This window comes from Dufourea novaeangliae, unplaced genomic scaffold (genome assembly GCF_001272555.1).
Source record: "Dufourea novaeangliae isolate 0120121106 unplaced genomic scaffold, ASM127255v1 scaffold16, whole genome shotgun sequence".
NCBI lineage: Eukaryota > Metazoa > Arthropoda > Insecta > Hymenoptera > Halictidae > Dufourea > Dufourea novaeangliae.
In genome coordinates, this window is record NW_015373891.1 from 2,379,024 (window position 1) to 2,400,397 (window position 21,374).

At 44.2% G+C, this 21,374-nt stretch overlaps 1 protein-coding gene across 1 annotated transcript in view; it reads left to right on the forward strand.

Annotated features, from left to right (window-relative positions):
- LOC107188991 overlaps positions 1-20,323 on the forward strand; it is a 37,105-nt gene extending 16,782 nt beyond the window's left edge. Inside the window, 5 exon segments of the mRNA XM_015577411.1 lie at positions 764-1,029; positions 2,444-2,737; positions 11,278-11,534; positions 12,456-12,658; positions 12,765-20,323. Coding sequence (XP_015432897.1) covers positions 764-1,029; positions 2,444-2,737; positions 11,278-11,534; positions 12,456-12,658; positions 12,765-20,276 — 8,532 coding nt within the window. The 3' untranslated portion in view covers positions 20,277-20,323.
- Positions 20,324-21,374: the final 1,051 nt, after the last annotated feature.

A 21,374-nucleotide genomic window follows, 5' to 3' on the forward strand; every position in this document is an offset into this window, starting at 1 on the left:
GGGGGGGGGGGGGGAGAATTGAGAGCTATGCCCTCAGGTGTTACGATCCATTTGGCGAGTAACACTGCTTTGTGCCGCCCGTGAAAGCTGTAATTAGCAAGGCGATAATTACTCTGATTAGTAGAATCCTTCGTAATTGTCTTCGTAGCAGAGACAGCGGGCTGAGTTCATTGGCAAAGCGCAACAACGTTACCGGGAAAATTTACTTAACGGGGTAAGCTTTGGATGTTCAGGCTTAAAGCAATGGGATGTCTGATAAGACCTGGAAATCTGAGGATCTCAGTATTAGGTTCATCAACAGTCGTATTTAGTTTGAGAATATAATTTCACTTGAACAACTGAAATATCACGTCATCTACATATTCTATTAACTATTTTACAACCATTAGGTTATTTCTGACCAAGTAACGTTTCCATTTTCTTATTCTCTCCTTTTTGTTTTGACCCAAATGTTTTCTTAGTTCTTCGAAGACTTCCATGAATCGGTGACAAGATATAAGAGGGTATTTCCTGACTGCAGTCTTAATTCTTTTTCAAGTCTTTTTCCAATAACTCTCTCATGTTAAATTCTTTTGTTACCAGTATAAACAAAGTTTGTTCACTATTTATATTAATAATATTTGTGAATAAAATTGACATCGAGTCACACTCGACAAAGGAGTTCAAAGGTTTCAATATAATAGCTAAATAACGGAATAATTTATCACAAATCCTGTCAGTTCTAGCAGTCTTCTAACCCTGCATTCTACTTTTCTGTTCGCAGAGAGATGTCACTAGATCAACGACCGAATTCATCGACAAAGAGCAGGTGACTAGTATGGTAGCGCGGGATGTCGTCGACGACACCCAGCTCAACAAGTTCATCGGCTCGGTCCCGAAATCGCCGGCGGATTCACCGCGGAAGACCTCGCCGGAGAGGCCAGGTTATCCGCGTGGAATCCCTGGACTCAGAGAAGACAATCGACCGAAACCGATTCCAGCCGCTGGAAAACCGAGTCGACCACCCCAACGGGACGACAGTCCCAAAAGGTATCGTATATTTGTCACAAAATTTATGAAAAAGTTACTTGATTGAACGTGGTAATTCCAATTTTTATCATAAAATAATATTTCTTCTTAAGTGAGATGATGATTTTTCTGCTTTAGTCTGAACCCAATAAGTTACTTAAGAGAAAAAATAAATTTCTACATTTGCTCCTGTTTCTATATATTACTCTAGAAAATGATATTTTGCATAAAAATCCGCAGTCTAGTAACCTTCCAAACATTCTTATACTTCGGTAACTTCGATTTATATTCATAGTACATCCTAAAGATATATAAGTTATAACTGAATTTCGAATGAAAAAATATCCATGAAAAACTACGAAACTTTCTGACCCACTTAATAGTATGTAGATGACCGTGGTCAGGCTGTAGACAGATAAGTATTGCCTGTCTGTCTCGTGTTGTGAAATGGAAAAACTAGAGACAGTGTCGACGGACCAGTTCTTATTAGTTCGTTTGTACTATTTGTGGACTGACCGTGGACATTCACAGGCTTTGCATGCGGACACACGTGTGTAGGTGACGTCTGTATGTGTGTATATGCAGCATAAGACGCCACAACGTGATGACGAAGTAGACGAGCACGCGTGGAAAGTGACGCTGAGTACGCAAATATTGAAATTCCAAACTGGATTTTAATCGAAGACAAAGTACATAGAGAGTCGAGAAATTCTCTAAGTTCGGTCTGTAAACAATGGTTTTATGTTTCGAACGAGATTACGGCTTCACTGTTGATCGTCTCGCTATCTGTACGTTTAACTTAGAGATTCCTATCGTTTGTATTAGACCTGTAGCTAAGTGGACCATGCCATTTTCGTGCAAGTACTTGATATACGTTGTCAATATTGTATCTTTAATAAGTAATGAAAAATATTCCAGTCACGGAACTGGAACTACCGAAGATGAACGTGATCCTATTTCGATCGCAATGGTAAAAACTTGTTGGAAATATGCAAGTTGATAAATTGACGAACTTCTTCACTTATACAGAGTGTCCCATTTAAATCGACCCACTCGAATATCTTCGAAACTATTTCTGGTATTAAAGGAGCAGATCATATGAAGGTCAACTTTGTTTTTGAAAACAGAATCTAACATTTTTTAATGATTTATAATTAATAATATTATAGAATGATTTTGGAATTAAAACAAGACTACAAGAAATTACAATGTACTCAAAAATATGAAAAAATGCATGATGGTAGTAGTTTATTTCGTAATTTAGATTGCATAGCCATATGGCAACAGTGGGAAGGGTTAAAGATTCCGAAGAATCTCAGAAAATGCACTGTCATATAACATTTTAATTCACGGACCAGTCACTATGACGGTTTTGGTAGTTCTAGTGAAAGCAAAGCTGGTTAAGTGTTTGAAACGTTGCGTTTAATTCCCATAGAACAACCACTAGACCACAATCGCCGGAAAAGCCGCGCGATTATGTCTCGCCCACGTGGAAACCGTTACCAGCGGCGGGAAAACCGAGTCGGCCCGAGGAACGACCGGCACCCGGAAAATCATCTCGACCGGTGGAAACGACCGGGAAACCTGGTCATCCGGCCGACAAACCGAAAAGGGGTGACCAGACTCCCGACTCCCTCGACGAAGACGACGCTCAGCCTGGAAAGTTGCCTGACATCCTGTCGAAGATTCCATTGAAGGAGCAGTGTATCTGCGAACTATGCACCTGCGGGTGAGTAACAAATCTAATTATTATTATTACACGGGAAAAACTTCCTTTTTTTTTAACGGGGGAAATCATTCAAAAGCATTGAAATTTTTTTAATTTAAAAATGCTATTTATTTACTATATCACAATCTAACTCAGACGTATAGTAGTATTATTACGTTATAAAATTGTGACATTTTAGTTGGCGAATGGAATTGGTTTTATGTGCGTCACCCTGTATTAGATTCGTGAGAAATAAATGGCCCAGTAGTATTCACGTCTGTGTTGTTATTATTATTGTGTAAAGTTTGCAGACATGAATTAAAATTTTGTTTGCTACAATGCATTTTATAATCATTCTACAAGGTCCCCTTCGTAATTCTATAAAAACGATTGAAGTCATTCTACGTAGATACTTGATGTTTATAGCAGGGACTAACAGTGCACTTGAAATATTCAAATGGCTATTTATTTCCTGCCAATCTAATACGGGTTATTACGTGGATCTAGGAATAAACTGTATTATCGTGCGAGGCGATGTTTGTAACCTAGTGTTTGATATTCCGACAAGGTCTTAAATGGAAATGTTATCATTATTATAGCGCGGGAATAGCAAAGGAGATTGTTGTTACCTACTTTTTTCTAATACTTGGTACAAATTACTGCCTGTCTATGAAACGTTGGTATTATCGATTGGTATATTTGGAGCAAACTTTTATGAATGACAATTGCATTGTATCGTACACGTAATAGCGCTCTATCGACTTGCCGAAACGAGGTCATACCGTAATTTTTTTCCTTAGCCAATAGAGCAACTGTAAAATCCTATTCACTTTTCTCTATAATCGCGTTACGCGAACCTCAAGAGGTGTTCTTTCACCCTGAAGAACCGATTAACAGCAAAAACAAAAAATTGGTCCATGCTTAAATTGACGTCCCTTAAATGAGCTAGCTATTAAACGCTCGAATGAGCAGAAATTTTGGACATTTATCTTACTAGGAATCATCGTACATCGATATACATATGTATATTAGTGTCAAATTTCCTCAGGATACAAAACACTCAAACGCAACACACGAGCAAACTGATTGTGTATCGTCGCCTGTCGGATCGAAAGGGGCAAAGATCCGTCGGTGCTCCATTAGCGTTTGTCCACTTTTTGCATACGCCCCGCGATTAAGTTCCGTTTCTCGGTGATTTTGCCTATTAAAAAGGGACGGTTGGCAAGGGAAAAATTATTATTCGCAGAACGTGCTCGGAATTATTAATCGTTGGAACGGCGATCCCAGGCGTGGTGTTCGTCCCACGGCTGTTTGTCGCGTTACGGAGAGCTTTCGTCATCGTGACCATGCATATGCGCTGAGATTCTTATACAGGGTGTCCCAAAAAGATGGGACAATCCGCAATATGCATATTCCTTATGCAAATACAAATCGAAAAGTTCTTTACGGTTTTGAAATCTGAAGCTTCATTTTCGAGATATTAGCAGTTGAACGAACCCCAATCAGCTGAGCGGTGGGCCACACGTACGCGCAAACCTAGCCAATAAGCGCACGACACACTCTGGCCTCTGTGTCTGCGCGTACGTGTGGCCAACCGCTCAGCTGATTGGGGTTCGTTCAACTGCTAATATCTCGAAAATGGAGCTTCAGATTACAAAACCGTAAAGGACTTTTCGATTTGTATTTGCATAAGGAATATGCATATTGCGGATTGTCCCATCTTTTTGGGACACCCTGTAGATAACTGAACGCCATCCGATATTGTTTTTTCGATGTAGAAAATGTATCACAACAGATGGCTGGTGTCAAAGGTAACACTGCACAGTGGTCCAGAATGTAAAAATTGTGCGTCGTAAATGGTCAAAAATAAATTTCTCTTATCCTCTATAGAATTCAAATTAACAGATTATTACAGTCTAAGAGTTCTCCAGTCGAAATAAGACAGTCTAACTCCATGAAAATTGTGTACTTCTATTTTAATAAATTGTATAAAATTCAACTCTTTTAATTCCTTGAGCTAAATAAGCGTACGTACTGGTACGTCTTGATTTTGGATCACTGTATATTGACTCGATGTCGACAGTTACCACATGATGAAACATCGAAGATCAATTTGGATCTTGGATCAGGCGACCAAGTGTGATCGACTCGACCTGGTTCACGCGCCTTCATTATTTTTTTCCCTTCGTGAGAGCCTTTCGATCGAGCTAGTTGACTGGTTCCAGCCGCCTGCTTACAAACAATCCGCGATATCTTATGCATGCTCTCGCTGATTATTCTTTAAACACGATCCCACGGAGCTCGTTCTCTTGATAAGAACGTCACTTGTTGGTTTCTACGCTAGTATAGTTTACAACACACCTGGCTGGGTAAACATTTCCTGGATAGATAGAGAAATAGCGGATGGAACGTAAAAATAATTGTATTTAGAATCTAGATGGCTTAAATGTGTAATCTACTGTGTTCACTGAATCTTCTTTAACCCTTTAACATTCAGTGTGACGTATAATCGTAATTTTTATTACTTAACATTTAGAAAATCATATTTCAACTTTTTTAAGTCAACTGTATCGTGATTTAAGAAATCCTAGACGGTGACAGAGACCTTCTTTCGAATATTAATATTGCAATTTATAAGGTTGGAGTGTTCTTCCGTCAACTGTTTCCTGGCGAAACTGTTCAATTTATTCGAATCAACTGAATTAATACAACTTTTTTTTAAGTGAACTGTACCTTGATTTAAGAGATTCTAGACGTTGACAGAGGCCTTCTGTCGAAGGTTATTATTGAAATTTATAAGGTTCGAGTGAATCAGAGTTTAAAATTTTGTGAGTCGATTTTCTCGCGTTTTGATACCGTCTGTATGCATACGAAGGGACCGTGCGCGCGTGTACACGGCGGTGAAAAGTGGGACGCGAGACAAGCCCTTATACGGGAGGTTGTTCCCAGCCAATCGCGATCGGTTGTTCGGTCCTCTTCCTTATTGGAACGTGCTTCAACCGTGTGGTTCGCAAGGTGATCGTGATTTAAATTTAAGGTGATCCGCCCGTGACAACTTTTGTCTCGTCACGATCCACGAAGGATATTCGTCCATTGTTCGGCCGAAAAATCAAGGATTTCGGGGCGTTGTGGAGGAACCGATCCCATGTTCCCTTCTTTGGAGTTTCTCGATGGCGACCATGGTGACTCCTCCGATCCTCGATTGATACAAGGACGAGAATTTGCAAATCGGGTCAGGATTAAACGGTTCTCAATCGCGAAACGTTCTTTTTCCCTTGTTAATTTCACTTTGATTTGTTAAAGATGAATACAGTGTCCCATTTAGGGATGAATCGATGCCAGTAAATACAAGTAAATAATCGATACTTTCGTTTCGATACCCAGTATATTTAGACATATACTTGGTATTGGAAAAAAGTACTCGTATCGAATGGAGCGAGTAATCAATACGAAAGCTGATGAATGTGAAGGTGGTTGCTGTCCAGTTATATTACTTTGTTAATAAATGTTCAGTAATAAAATACATCTCCGTTAATGAATGTGGATTAATACAATATATTTTCGTTAAAATCAGAGATGGGCAAATTCATTATTTAGATAAAGAGAAAATTTGCGTGTCGATTTTCTCGAAAACGGAGCCCCGGATGAGAAAATGTTATACCAAAATATTTTCTTCTTTTTTAACGTAGAATCACCCTCTGCCCGGTTGTACTACGATTTCAGGCCCACCCTGTATAGAGCGTTGAATCATTCATTCGAAAAATGATCCAGCCTCCGAAACTTACACAGACGTAAGATCCTCGACAGCGTTCGGTCTCGGTTCACGATGAATGTGATCCCAATTCCCAGCTGATTGAAACGCTTGACCTGAATCGGGTCTACGCGAAACGCGATCGAGAGATCGCGGAAAATTGGCTGCCTGACTGCTGGTCCGCGGGTGGTTAGTTCCGGCCGCGCCTCGTCCACTTGAATCGCGATCAATTGACGTTCGAGAGCGATCCAAACTTTCGCAAATCTCGGCTCTTTGGGGTCGATATCGAACCAGGAATTATTATAAACCGAGTGTTTTCCATCGAAACGCAAGATCGACCCAATTCGACGAGTTTAATTCTCATCCGTTCCTGATTTTCCCAACTTAATTTCTCCCTCGGTGTCAAATTGATGAAGTGGTAAAAAAAATTAATATAACGTAGAGATAAGTAGTTAAATTTGTAAATTCTTTGAAATAAACGTGATGGAGACTTGGGTAAATTTACCTACAGGCAGAGTTGGGCACAATTTTATCCGAATAATTAAACAGTTAATGAGATTAAATAATTGTTTGCCAAGTATCGCATAATTTAAAAAGAAATTTATTTTATTATCAAATTTACAGTTTCCACGTTTAAACGATTAAAAATGACGAACTACTTTTTTTATCTTTTATTCGTTAGTCGGGACTCTTTATTTAAATAATGAATTTGCTCATCTCTGCCTACAGACTATCATTTCGTAGGAGAAAAATGTGTCAAATTGACACAAGGGACGAGGTGGGAGTTAAACAACTTGACAACTACCGTGATTAGATTGTTCAACACGAATTTTAATCTGTAATGTTCACTGGGTGAATATTATTAAGTTTTTTTTGTTACAAACACGAATCTGGAAGCAGAACTGTTCCGTACCCCAGTTTTTTATAAATATGAAATTTTGTAGAAACGTCCGATTTCGGTCAAAAAGGACGTATTACCATTGGTAAATGGTATTACATATGATCAAAAGGACCATAAACATTTTTTTATAAGTGAATAATTAAGGGTGGCAGAGTTGGGTGAAACTATTAAAAATCGAAATAAAGAGTGTCTGGTCACATAAGGCCTTTATCACTGTGGCAGTCAAAGTGTTAACGAAATTCCACCAAGTTTCGTTCGCTGCAGGATTTAATTGGGAATGGTATAAACAGACCGAAACTGCGAACGAAAGGTGTTTCGTTTCGCGACTATTTTTTTCTCTCAACCTTTTTTTTTTTGGTTTTAAAATCCCTGTTCGAATAGAGTTACGCGACAACCCGATATTCCCGATAAGCCCAAATAACAGAACACGCCGGAGCCTTCGTGCTCCTGAGTAAAGCATCGTTCTGCATTGAAATTTGGCTCGTGCACGCACGTGACTTGTACGTGTCCCCATTTTTTCGCCTTTCACGTCGGTGATGCATTCGAATTGTACCTCTGGGTACGTGTTCTGTTGCGAAATCTTCCTCTGACCGTCTACGAATTTACAAATGGTCCCTCGCGAATTTCGATGCGAACCATATTCGTGTTCCAATCCCAAAAGTGCTTCCATACTTGACTATATAGGTTTGGTTGGTTAATATTTTATTAGAGGCTTTAGAATATTATTTTGTTACTGTATATGTAATTTTATCACAAATATATTGCAAAATGTTATTAGAATATTGCGGATCTCTATGCAAAAGTGTTTTCACTCAGCTTTATAACTAACACCGAGTTACTTACATTAACAAACAAATAGACTTCCGTTGGTATAAAAATAGAGACCCAGTTCTACTTCTGAATCAAGGACATTTTTGACAGAATTGAATTATTGATTGGATGACACGAAAGAAGCATTCAGAGCTTCCAAAGGTATTATATTCCTCGTGTCCACACGTTCGACATCATTGTAAAGCTGTAAATGCAATTCTATTATCAATCATTCCGATGATCCTTGCAATCTGTTCATTCTTTTGCAATCTATCCTAAGCAAAATTGCACTATTTCGTGAAGAATAGAGTCGACACCACGTTTAATATTAAAATCATTGTATACCGTACATATTTTATATTCACTTTCGGAGCCTCAAATTTAGCACATTAACAGTAGAAATATCAACAAAGTGGTAGTTGTTCCAGTTCTGTAGATCCAGTCGTACCAGTCCTGTAGTCCCAGTCCTACCAGTTCTGTAGATTCAGTCGTAACAGTTCTGTAGTCCCAGTCGTTTCAGTTCTGTAGTTCCAGTCCTATCAGTTCTGTAGTCCCAGTCGTTTCAGTTCTGTAGACCCAGTCTTTTCAATTTTGTAGTCCCAGGCCTACCAGTTCTGCAGTCCCAGTCGTTTCAGTTCTGTAGACCCAGTCTTTTCAATTTTGTAGTCCCATTCCTACCAGTTCTGTAATCCCAGTCGTTTCAGTTTTGTAGTCCCAACACCAACCAACAAAATTTACATTACACACCATAATATCACTGCCAATGGACTTTCCCTGTGTTGTCCTTTTACCCTTCATCCATTCCTCACGCTGCAAACACGAAATATTTCGCAACTGACAATTTTTCTGCACAGCTTTTCGCAGGTGTGAAGGATGGTAGTTAAAGGTGTGTGTTGGTAGTTTGGCTGGTTACACTTTCCCTATTTGACATGGAGATTACAGTATCGTTCGATGGGACGCACAGCAGGCCGCGATGTTTCCTCGGCTCGTTAATTGCCAATTACACGGTGGCGAAATGATAAATACTGCGACGTGGCTACGTTATTCGGTGAAGCCAATAAAATCTGGCAGCTGTCTGAAAAACATCGTTATCGCGTTAAACGCGGCCGTTGCACGCGCAATCCCGTTAAACTGGAGCTGGATATTTGCGTGCTACAGTCGAACAGACTTATCGACGCTCGATGGCATAAACGTGGATGAAAAAAAAGCGAAAGGGAGCGTTGAACCGCGTGAATCATTTCATTTGGTATTTAATGATACTTTAATTCTTCATTAGTATGCGATTCGATGAGGTGACGATTAGCTTCAGATTTGTCTGTTGAACAGGTTTTAAATGGACAGTAACCCTGCTTAATTCACGAAGATTATTCTAGTATTATAATAGGAGACGATTAGTGGCGTGAAATACAGTCGAGGAAGAAAGTATCACGTGTATGGAAAATTAGCGATTGCGTGTCCCTCAAAAATCTTTGTTAATATTGAATATTTGCTACAGCATCTGATGCTTAAAATGATTAATCTCGTTTTCTGTAACTTTTGTGTTCCGTAAATTTTATATTTAGAAAATTAAATCGAAATTTTACCATTACCTTTGCCTTCAGTTCACATAAAAACCTGTCACGTTTAAAAAAAAATACGACGGCATTTACACCGACAGATACCAACAATTCCGGATCACCGATATAATCACCAATAATCTCAAACAAGAAAACAGCATCTGGTAGTTCAATGCCAGCTGTCGGCCATTAGAACAGAGATGATCCTCTGCATTTCCATAATCCATGTTTTCCCTCTTGTCGTCATCGAATCGTAAAAAAACACTGAAAAAAAACAACCCCACAGAATTCATTGGTATGCGTTTATTCATGGGCCGCAGGCAGAATGATTCGGACCCGGGGTGATCGTCGCAGTCACATCGAAACGTGTTTGAATTAGGATTCCTTAACGTACGGCGTGCACGAAAATCTTTGCGAGCGCACGCGACTGCTCGTGTGCCGGCAACCTGACGACAATGGTCACGTGTGCGTGCGTGACTGCTGCAGTGACGTGTCGCCGCGACTGCAATGGCTCGCCAGTTTATCAATGGGACGAACTGTTATCCACCGTGGTCGACAAACCATGAATATTACTCGGGGAACAATTAAACTAACCGACTGACGTCTAATTAGGAGACTCCTCCACCTCCCGACTGACGTTACGATCTAGAGCTATTACTTTTACCAGGGTATCCATGAGATGTTCGAATAATGAGCCAGTCGAGAATTTCGATTCGGGAGTCGATCGTATTTCGACCACTTTCGATCGATATCGGCAATGACCGGAATAACCAGAGGAACGGAAAATGATATTACAATAATAAAAATAGTAATTATAATTATATAATACAGTAGACTCTAACTATATTGCCACTAAACATATTGCCATGCGAGGCACTTCCCCTTCACACGTATTTTGGAACAGAAACATTCGCCCTCCCACCACGTTGTGTACGTCTGCGCACCAGCACGATCCAGCTTTTGCGCAGGCGCTGAGGCCGAGGCTATGACGTCAGAACGTAGCATGGAGGGGGCTCTGAACTCATTGCCATTTTACTCTCCTACAGCCCTGACTATGGCAATATAGCTAGAGTCCGCTGTAATATTATTTAGTTATTTAACGGGTATAAACCTAAGATTAGAAACAGTTACATCAATATATTATACAGTATGAAAATAATCGCGATAGGAAATTTTTAATAAAATATTAACTAAGATTAAACAGTTCTCAGTGCTCTATGTAGGAATGCCTTAAAATATTCAACAGAGCCACTAAAAAAGTCAATCAGATCCATGAATTTATTATCTGATTTCAGGATTTATTATGCTATTATATTATTATAATTATTCGATCGCAACCGCCTATACTGCGTTACTTAGCACTATATACTAATAATACATATTATTATATTATAAGAATCAGTAAGTCATGTTTTTGCAGTGTAACACGAGTGCTAAGAAGCGATCGAAATCCGAATCGAACTTCTCGACTGTCTCGTGTATCGCATGGATACTCGGGTATTTTATGAAGTCACAGCTCTATTGCAAACTTTATTGTCCGCAGACAGCATCGTTGTCCCCATAATCTGCCCCAGGATCAGCTGGAGTTTCCACGGGAGCCTATACACGCGGTAACATCGTATCGCGAGGAGTACGACGAGAAACACGTCGACAGACAGACGATCCGCCATCATGAGGATCATCTGCGGATGGAGGGTGAGTTCGTCGGCGAGAGACGAACTGATTACGTGGCGACGAGGGGCGAGAGGGCACCGGTTAGGAGACCACAGGATAACCTCAGACCTGAAGGAGCATTCGACAGTAAGTTTTCCTTGTGGAGGAGAGTGTTCTAGTGTTGGGGTAGCAGGGAATGGTGAACAGATATTTTCTGGTCTTCAGGGTCACTTTGACAGAGTTCAATTACATTTAATCAAGGATTAACAGTAAAACTTTTACCTATCGGTATGCTGTTCTCAATCTAATTCAATAATAATACTTGTATTAATCAAATAATACAAAATAATGTTAATTGCATTCACGTTAAAACTATATGATTTCGATATTTTAATTTATCACTTGATAGTACAGTACATAGTGTATCACTCATTGAAGACATTAAGTAAAGAACGACATACAGTATAAAAATTTCACCGTGGGTTAGGTGGGCTGGGACCTTTTCCCCTGAATGGAAAAAAGTGGCTTTTGTCCTACCCTAGAAGAAAAAATTGGATTCCCCCGTCCCTTCCCAGAGTTACAAAGTTTTCCTGTAATATTTAATATTGCAGTATAATTTGAAACACGACCAACAGCCTCTATTAAAAAAACCGCATACATTTTCAACGATTTATGACTTTAACAACAAAATAAAGTGTGTCCGGCTACGTACGGTCTTTTTCACTGTGGCAGTCGACGTATTAACACTAGGTTTACGGGCATTTATCGTGTACGTATCTCCACGGCACGCGTCAACGAACCCGCAGATTTTCTTTAAAAAACAACTTATTTTATACAATACACAATTTATGATCTCTGAAATTAATGCATAGCTATAGAGATAGGTATACCACATAGAGAATTTCGAGCTTAGAAAGCATTCGAAATGCGTCAAAATGACGCGTCCCGTAAACCTAGTGTTAATATTTTTGCCCCTCCAACCCTTACTGATAACCTGCCTACACCCATGCCCTTAGTTCTCTTTTCCTATTCTCGACAAAAATGAGAGCATCTTCGTTTCTCCCGCAGGCACGACCACCACGGAGCTGGTGTTCACCGGTATGCCCGGCGAACGTCCGAGCCCGGTACGTCGTAACACGTACACGAAGGTCGAGGGTGAATTTATGGACGCTACTACCACGAGGTCAGAGTATATCGACCATCGGACCGTGCAACGTGCCGAGATCATCAAACGAACGGACAACCTCACGGTGGGAGAGGGTGAATTCACGGTAAGTGGGATCGAAGGAGGATACCTTGGACGTTACCAAAGACATTCCAATTACATCTATCTCCTTGAATCGATCGGCAGCTTATCCAAATTGAAATTTCCTGCAGGGTACCTCTCACGTCAAGGAGGATTTCCACGGTTACGACACGATCGAACGACAGCCTCGACGCAGGCTAGCCTACACGGACGAGGAGGATCGTTTCTATAGCAGGACCGACGATCTGGAGCAAACCACGACCACACAGGAACAGTATCGTAATTTCGATCAGACGGATTACAGAAGCACCACGGTGATCAGACGGGACGACAACTTGAGGCCGGAGGGACCGTTCGAAGGTGTGCCGCGCACGAAAGACGACTACGTCGTTCCGGCGTTGACCAGGCGACCGGAACCGCAGAAACCCAAGGATAATTTACGACCGGAGGGATCATTCGAAGGAAGGCCTAAGGACGATTATAAACCGACCAGGGGGGAACGGGCGGACGTCAAAAGGCCGCAGGATAATCTCAGGCCGGAAGGTCCGTTCGAGGGCAGGCCGAAAGACGATTTCTCGCCGAAACGCGGAGAACGTCCGGAAGTTAAACGTCCCGAGGACAACTTGAGGCCGGAAGGAACGTTCGAAGGCCGGCCTAAGGACGACTTTACACCGAAAACAGCCGAACGTCCCGAAGTAAAGAGACCGCAGGATAATTTGAGACCTGAAGGACCGTTTGAAGGACGCCCGAAGGACGACTTCATGCCCAAGCGTGGAGAACGTCCAGAGGTTAAAAGACCCGAGGATAATCTCAAGCCTGAAGGGCCATTCGAAGGCCGACCGAAAGATGATTACATGCCAACCAGAGGAGAAAGAGCTGATGTTAAAAGACCACAGGATAACTTGAAACCCGAAGGATTGTTCGAGGGCAGGCCGAAAGACGATTTTTCACCTAAACGTGGCGAACGTCCGGAAGTGAAACGTCCAGAAGATAATCTGAGACCAGAGGGCCCATTCGAAGGTCGACCGAAGGACGATTTCACTCCTAAGAGAGCTGAACGTCCAGAAGTGAAGAGACCGCAAGATAATCTGAGACCAGAGGGGCCATTCGAAGGTCGTCCGAAGGACGACTTCACACCGAAGACTGCTGAACGTCCGGAGGTGAGAAGGCCTCAGGATAACCTTCGTCCTGAAGGTGAATTCGTGGATCGACCTAGGGAAGAGTACACGCCTGGAGAGAAGCGTACACCAATCAGACATCCGGATAACTTGTATCCCGAGGGCGAGTTCGAAAGACCGAGGGCCATGCCCTATGGACCAGGCGAAAGGGCGCCTATCGTCCGTCATCCTGATAATTTGTTCCCCGAAGGTGATTTTCCGGACAGAGAACGTGCACCATTCACACCTGCGGAGCGTAGAACGCCGATCAAACACGGCGACAACCTTCGTCCTGAAGGACCCTTCGAAGGACGTCCCAAGGACGATTACGGGCCGACAAAAGGGGAGCGCGCGGATGTGAGACGTCCAGAGGACAATTTGAAACCCGAAGGACCATTCGAGGGCAGGCCTAAAGATGACTTTTCACCGAAGAGGGCAGAACGTCCGGAAGTGAAGAGACCACAGGACAATCTACGTCCTGAGGGACAGTTCGAGGTACCAGAGAAGCCTGTGATAGGTCCTGCGGAGAGACGTACACCGATTAAACATCCTGATAACCTTCGGCCCGAAGGTGACTTCGAGAGGCCCGATCACGAGAAGTATCGACCTGCAGAGAGGCCAGAAGTGAAGAAGCCCAAGGATAACCTGAAACCAGAAGGCGAATTTGAGCGTCCTCGTCCGGAGACAGTTGGTCCAGCTGAAAGAAGGACTCCTATTAAACATCCGGACAATCTCAAACCGGAAGGTGAATTCGTTGGCAAGCCTAAGGATGATTTTAGTCCCACCAAAGGTGACAGAGCGGTGGTTAAAAGGCCAGAGGATAATCTGAGGCCGGAAGGTCCATTCGAAGGTAGACCCAAGGATGATTATCAACCTGTTCGTGGTGATCGAGTCGAAATCGTGAAACGTACCGATAACCTTCGAATGGAGGGAGACATCGAGACTTACAGGTCCAGGGACGACTACACTCAATTCCTGATCCACGAGAGGGCCGAGGTGACCAAGTATCAGGATAATCTTCGCATGGAGGGCGAGTTCACCGACGTCAGAACCAGGGATGATTTTAAGGTGGTCAGAGGTGAACGCGTTGATATCGTGAAACATCTTGATAATCTGAAACCGGAAGGTCCATTCGAAGGTCGTCCAAAGGACGATTACTTGCCCAAGAGAGCCGAAAGACCAGAAATTAAGAGACCTGAGGATAACTTGAGGCCGGAGGGAGAATTCGAGAGACCGAAACCGCAAGAGTTTAAGCCCGCCGATAGACCAGTAGTGATAAGACCAAAAGATAACCTGAAACCGGAAGGCGATTTTGTTGGACGTCCGAAGGAGGAAGTTCCGAAGAGAGGCGAGAGGGCGGACATAAAGAAACCGAAGGACAATCTTTATCCTGAAGGTGAGATGGAAATGCCAGAAAAGAAACCGTTTGGTCCTGCTGAGAGGAGAACACCAATTAAACATTCAGATAAGTTGCGACCGGAAGGGGACTTTGAACGCCCACGACCTGATGAATTCAGGCCTGCTGAGAGGCCAATTGTCAAGAGACCACAGGATAATCTTTATCCTGAAGGTGAGATGGAAATGCCAGAAAAGAAACCGTTTGGTCCTGCTGAGAGGAGAACACCAATTAAACATTCAGATAAGTTGCGACCGGAAGGGGACTTTGAACGCCCACGACCTGATGAATTCAGGCCTGCTGAGAGGCCAATTGTCAAGAGACCACAGGATAATCTTTATCCTGAAGGTGAGATGGAAATGCCAGAAAAGAAACCGTTTGGTCCTGCTGAGAGGAGAACACCAATTAAACATTCAGATAAGTTGCGACCGGAAGGGGACTTTGAACGCCCACGACCTGATGAATTCAGGCCTGCTGAGAGGCCAATTGTCAAGAGACCACAGGATAATCTTTATCCTGAAGGTGAGATGGAAATGCCAGAAAAGAAACCGTTTGGTCCTGCTGAGAGGAGAACACCAATTAAACATTCAGATAATTTGCGACCGGAAGGGGACTTCGAAAGGCCACTACCTAATGAATTCAGACCAGCCGAGAGGCCAGTGGTCAAGAAGCCTCAAGACAATCTGAAGCCTGAAGGAGATTTTGTTGGACGACCAAGAGAACTGGCGCCAACTAGAGGCGATAGAGCTGACGTTAAAAGACCCGAGGACAATTTGAGACCAGAAGGAACATTCGACAGGCCAGAAAAGAAGCCTTACGGTCCAGCCGAGAGACGTACTCCTATTAAACATCCTGATAACTTAAAACCCGAAGGAGATTTCGAGAGACCCGAATACGAACAGTATCGACCAGCCGAGAGACCAGAGGTCAAGAAGCCCAAAGACAATCTGAAGCCTGAAGGGGAGTTCGAAAGGCCTCAGTCGGAGCACATTGGTCCAGCTGAGAGGAGGTCGCCCATCAAACATCCGGACAACTTGAAAATCGAGGGTGACTTCGTTCGTAAACCAAGACAGGAAGCTCCCAAACGCGGTGAACGTGCAGATGTGAAGAGACCTCAGGACAATCTACGTCCAGAGGGTGAATTCGAGCGTCCAGAAAAGTCTCCGGTCAGGCCTGCCGAGAAGAGGACACCCATCAAGCATCCCGACAACCTCAAGCCGGAAGGTGAGTTCGTCGGGAGACCAAAGGACGATTACAAACCAACTAGAGGCGAACGTGCCGATGTTAAGAAGCCGGAGGACAATTTGAAGCCCGAAGGACCGTTCGAAGGTCGACCCAGGAACGATTTTGTTTGCGTTCGTGGCGAACGAGTGGATATCGTGAAACGGACGGATAATCTACGAATGGAGGGTGAGTTCACGGACACAAGAACAAGGGATGATTTCAAGGTAGTAAGAGGCGAAAGGGTGGAAGTGGTCAGGCATCAAGATAACTTGAGACCAGAAGGTCCGTTCGAAGGACGTCCCAAGGACGATTACACGCCGAAGAGGGCGGAAAGGCCAGAAATGAAGAGACCAGAGGATAACTTGAAGCCTGAAGGGGAATTCGAGAGGCCAGAAAAGAAACCTGTTGGCCCAGCGGAGAGACGTTCGCCGATCAAGCACGACGACAATCTGAAGCCTGAGGGTGAATTCATGGGTCGGCCGAAGGAGCAAGCGCCGAAGAAGGGTGAAAGGGCGGATGTCAAGAAGCCCAAAGACAATCTGAAACCAGAGGGTACCTTCGAGAGACCTGAAAAGAAACCTTTCGGTCCTGCAGAGAGAAGGAGTCCTATCAAACATCCTGACAACCTTCGTCCGGAGGGAGACTTCGTTGGACGCCCGAAAGAAGAGACGCCCACCAAGGGCGAAAGGGCGGACGTGAAACGTCCAGAGGACAATCTAAGACCAGAAGGTCCGTTCGAGGGAAGACCCAAGGATGACTTCACCCCGAAGAGAGCGGAACGTCCAGAAGTACGAAAACCGCAGGACAATTTACGTCCTGAAGGTGAGTTCGAGAGACCTCAGAAGTCTCCAGTTGGTCCCGCTGAAAGGAGAACGCCTATTCGCCACGAAGATAACCTTCATCCTGAGGGAGAGTTCGCGGGACGACCTAAAGACGACTTCAGCCCCAAGAGAACCGATAGGCCGGTTCAGAAGAAGCCCAAGGACAATCTGAAGCCGGAGGGTGAGTTCGTTGGCAAACCGAGGGATGATTACAAACCCACCAGAGGCGAGAGGACGGAGATAGTGGTTCACAGGGACAACTTGAAGATGGAGGGCGAAATTGACGTTCATCGATCCAGGGACGATTACAAGACCGTGACGAAGATCGAGCGCGTGGATGTCGTTCGTCGAGAGGATAACCTCCGGATGGAGGGTGAGTTCGTGGATATTAAAAGGCGTGACGACTACAGGGTGACTCGTGGAGAACGCAGCGAGATAGTCAAACACGAGGACAACCTTCGACTGGAAGGAGACTTCGAAAGACCAGATAAGTCCCCGGTGGGCCCAGCGGAGAGAAGATCGCCGATCAAGCATCCTGATAATCTGAAGCTCGAGGGACAGTTCGCGCAAAGGCCCAAGGCACCGACACCCACGAAGGGCGACAGGGCAGCGGTTAAGAAGCCGAAGGACAACCTTCGTCCGGAGGGTGACTTCGAGAGGCCAGAGAAGTCCCCGGTTGGCCCAGCGGAGAGAAGAAGTCCTATTAAACATCCTGATAATTTGTATCCGGAAGGTGACTTCGTTGGAAGACCCAGACAGGAGATTCCGACTAAAGGTGAACGCGCCGACGTGAAGAGACCGAAGGATAATCTTCACCCTGAAGGCGAATTTGCCAAGAGGACGCCTCAGAAGGTTGGTCCAGCTGAGAGACGAACTCCTATTCGACACGAGGACAATCTTCACCCAGAGGGAGACTTCTACATGTCGCCTAAAGATGATTTCACCCCGAAGAGGGGCGACAGGGCGCCACTCAAGAAGCCTCAGGATAATCTTCGACCGGAAGGCGAAATGGATGTCAGCCCATCGTCCAAGGACGATTACAGATACGTGAACGGAGAACGAGTGGAGGTCCGTCGTCACGAGGATAATCTGAGGATGGAGGGTGAGATTGACGTTCGACGATCCAGGGACGATTACAAGAAAATCACGAAAGTCGAGAGGGTGGACATAAGGAAACGGGAAGATAATCTGAAGATCGAGGGCGAGTTCATCGATGTTCGTCGTAGGGACGATTATACACACGTGGTAGGTGAAAGGATACCTGTGAAGAAGCATCCTGATAATCTACGTCCGGAGGGAGAGTTCGAGAGACCCCATAAGTCTCCTCTGGGGCCTGGAGAAAGGAGAACGCCTATCAGACATCCGGATAACCTGAGACCAGAGGGCGATTTCGAACGCAGAAGCCCGGAGAAGGTTGGCCCGGTTGAACGTCGATCGCCCATTCGTCACTCCGATAACTTGAAACCAGAGGGAGACTTCGTTGGAAGACCTCGCGACGATTTCACGCCTAAGAGGGGCGAGAGGGCCGAAGTGGTTCGTCGGGAGGATAATCTGAAGATGACCGGCGATTTCCAAGACACCACGTCCCAGAGATCCACGTATACCGTGGTCCGTGGTGAACGAGCCGAGATCAAGCGTCACGAGGACAACCTGAAGGTCAGCACAGGCACCATGGAAACTAAGACCACCAACAGGGACACGTTCGCACCTACCAAGAAGGAAGATTCTCCAACTAGTAGGACAGTCAGCCGTAGACGTCACATGGAGTCCTCGATCACTTTAGGGGACGACAATACAACGATGTCTACAACCACTCAAAGGAACTACAACACATTTACCAAACGCACTGCCAAGGAAGTAGCCGCCAAGATCAGCAGCATGGAATCCGACACCAGACGAAGCATCTCCACAGAATCAAAGACCCTCGAGAACGGAACAACGGTTACAACTATAAAGAAAACCGCCACTTCAGCCCAGACAGGTGAAAGGGTCTCATCAGCTCAAAACGTTCAACACCATGCTCAACACATCACATCGGATCATCACGCTATCCACCCGTCCGATGGTCCCCATCCAGACTCTAGAAAACATCTGACAAGTCAGCAATACACGAACGAACACCACCAGAGACTGCACACGAGCGATCAGCAACACCTTAGGTCCCAGAACCTGACTCAGTCTCGACGTCTGGTGGACGACAGATCGATCACGGACAACCAGAGCCATCGTGATCACACGATCGATCAGAATCAGAGACAGCTCGACAGACAGCATCAAGATTCCACCAAGAGGGATTACGTGAACACCCAACACATGGACTCGAGACAGTCCACCAGACAGAAGCAGCTACACGAGCAGCACACACTTTCTACTCAGGCTCGCTACAACTCCAGCCAGTCAAGCAGCGCGGAGTTCAGGCAAGCGATTAGCGGTCAATCGATCGAGAGGTCTCAAATGGACTCAGCTGTCACGAAGACCAGCCATCACAGGAAGAACGTGATATCATCCTCGTCCGCTGACGTTAACAATTCAGTGCTCCACAGACGTGGGGTGACAACATCCACAGAAGCTCTGCACACAATCTCCTCGACAGCTGCCGATCAGAAGAAGAGCCTCTCGAACCTCGCGGAGAGCGGTCAGTACATCAGCAACTCGAGTCAGAGCAGCGACAGGAAGAGTCTAACCTCGAAGCACAGAAGCAACAGGGATGGTAACCCCTGGGCCTCGTCCACCTACGAGCGTCCTCAGAGAATCGTCAGACAGGATAATCTGACAGTTGGTGGGAAGTTCTATTCGCACAGTGAGGCGAAAAGCTACGGGAACTTTAGCACCCAGAAGGTCGAAAGAGTCCAGAGGCAGTCGAATGTGTCGCACATCAGTCTAGGCGATGGGTCTAACGTCACGTCGAGCATGTACAAAAGGGAATACGCGCCCAGACACAAAGGACCCTGTCCTGCTACCCTTTTGGAAGCGAAACAGGCGCCTTTTAAGCACACCAGGGACACGCCCAAGCACAAGTTCTACATGCCAGTCGTTTCGAATTAAAATTCGAACCTGAAAACGGATCGGGGCACCTGGAATATGGACACGTACCGGAGAATGTTTTGTTTCTCGTTTCCATTGGTCTCTGGGAGTATAATCTTGGTTTTCTTTTCTTTTCTTTTCGCGAATCCCATAGGCCTCTAGATGCCCTGTGTCCGTATCGGGTGAGGTTAGGTTTAAATCGTGAAAGGTTCGAGGAAATTGCGGGCTGTGATGAACTCGCGTCGTTCAAACGATATTTATTTCTCGAGATAGAGAGGTCGATGGTGAATACGTATAAGTGTGAACTTGTTTACGTAAGTATATATATATATATATATATATATATATATATATACATATCCACAGGGTGTAAATTAAGTATCGTGTGAATCTAAGTTAACCAATCTTGTTGGTTTTGAATGCTTTTTTTCGAAGAATCGCGTTAAACCCTTATCAACCATTGAATATCAACCTTCGAATATAAATTAACAATCAATTTACAAGTTTCAGACATTATTATTACATCGCCTTCTCAAGATAGAATTGATAATCACCATAAACACTCTTATCGGTTACGAAAGTGAGGTTATAGAACGCGATGTGCACGCCACGTAGCGGAAAAAAAATAAATTAGACCCAAAAAATACCGATATATCGGTATGTGATTCACACGGGGCTATAGATGGTTAAATTGAAACGTAAAGTGAAATGGTTTATTTCTCCAGAGCTAAAGGAACTGGAGGCTCGGTCTTGTAGAATTTAATTTACACCCTGTATATAAGGAAACATGTATCCTCTGTAAGAAGGATATTTAATGCCGGTCGTCGATAGCTGGATATCGATCAGTCGGCGGGCGAGAAACGTTGGACTGTGAGAGAGCGCGCAGATCAAACTCGTTTAAGATTATTCTGTTGTTTTTTTCTGTTCTTTTTTCACATTAAGCCACGTGTATTACAAAGCAATAACTAGAGCTTAAATCCGTGATACGGATGGGCCCTGACCAATGAGTCGGGCTTTTCCATAGTTAGACTAGACGTAGCGTCGCTATCCGCTTCGATTTTATATTTATATACTCTTCTGTCTTGCTGATAACTGTATTACGTCACACTCCTGCCCTAT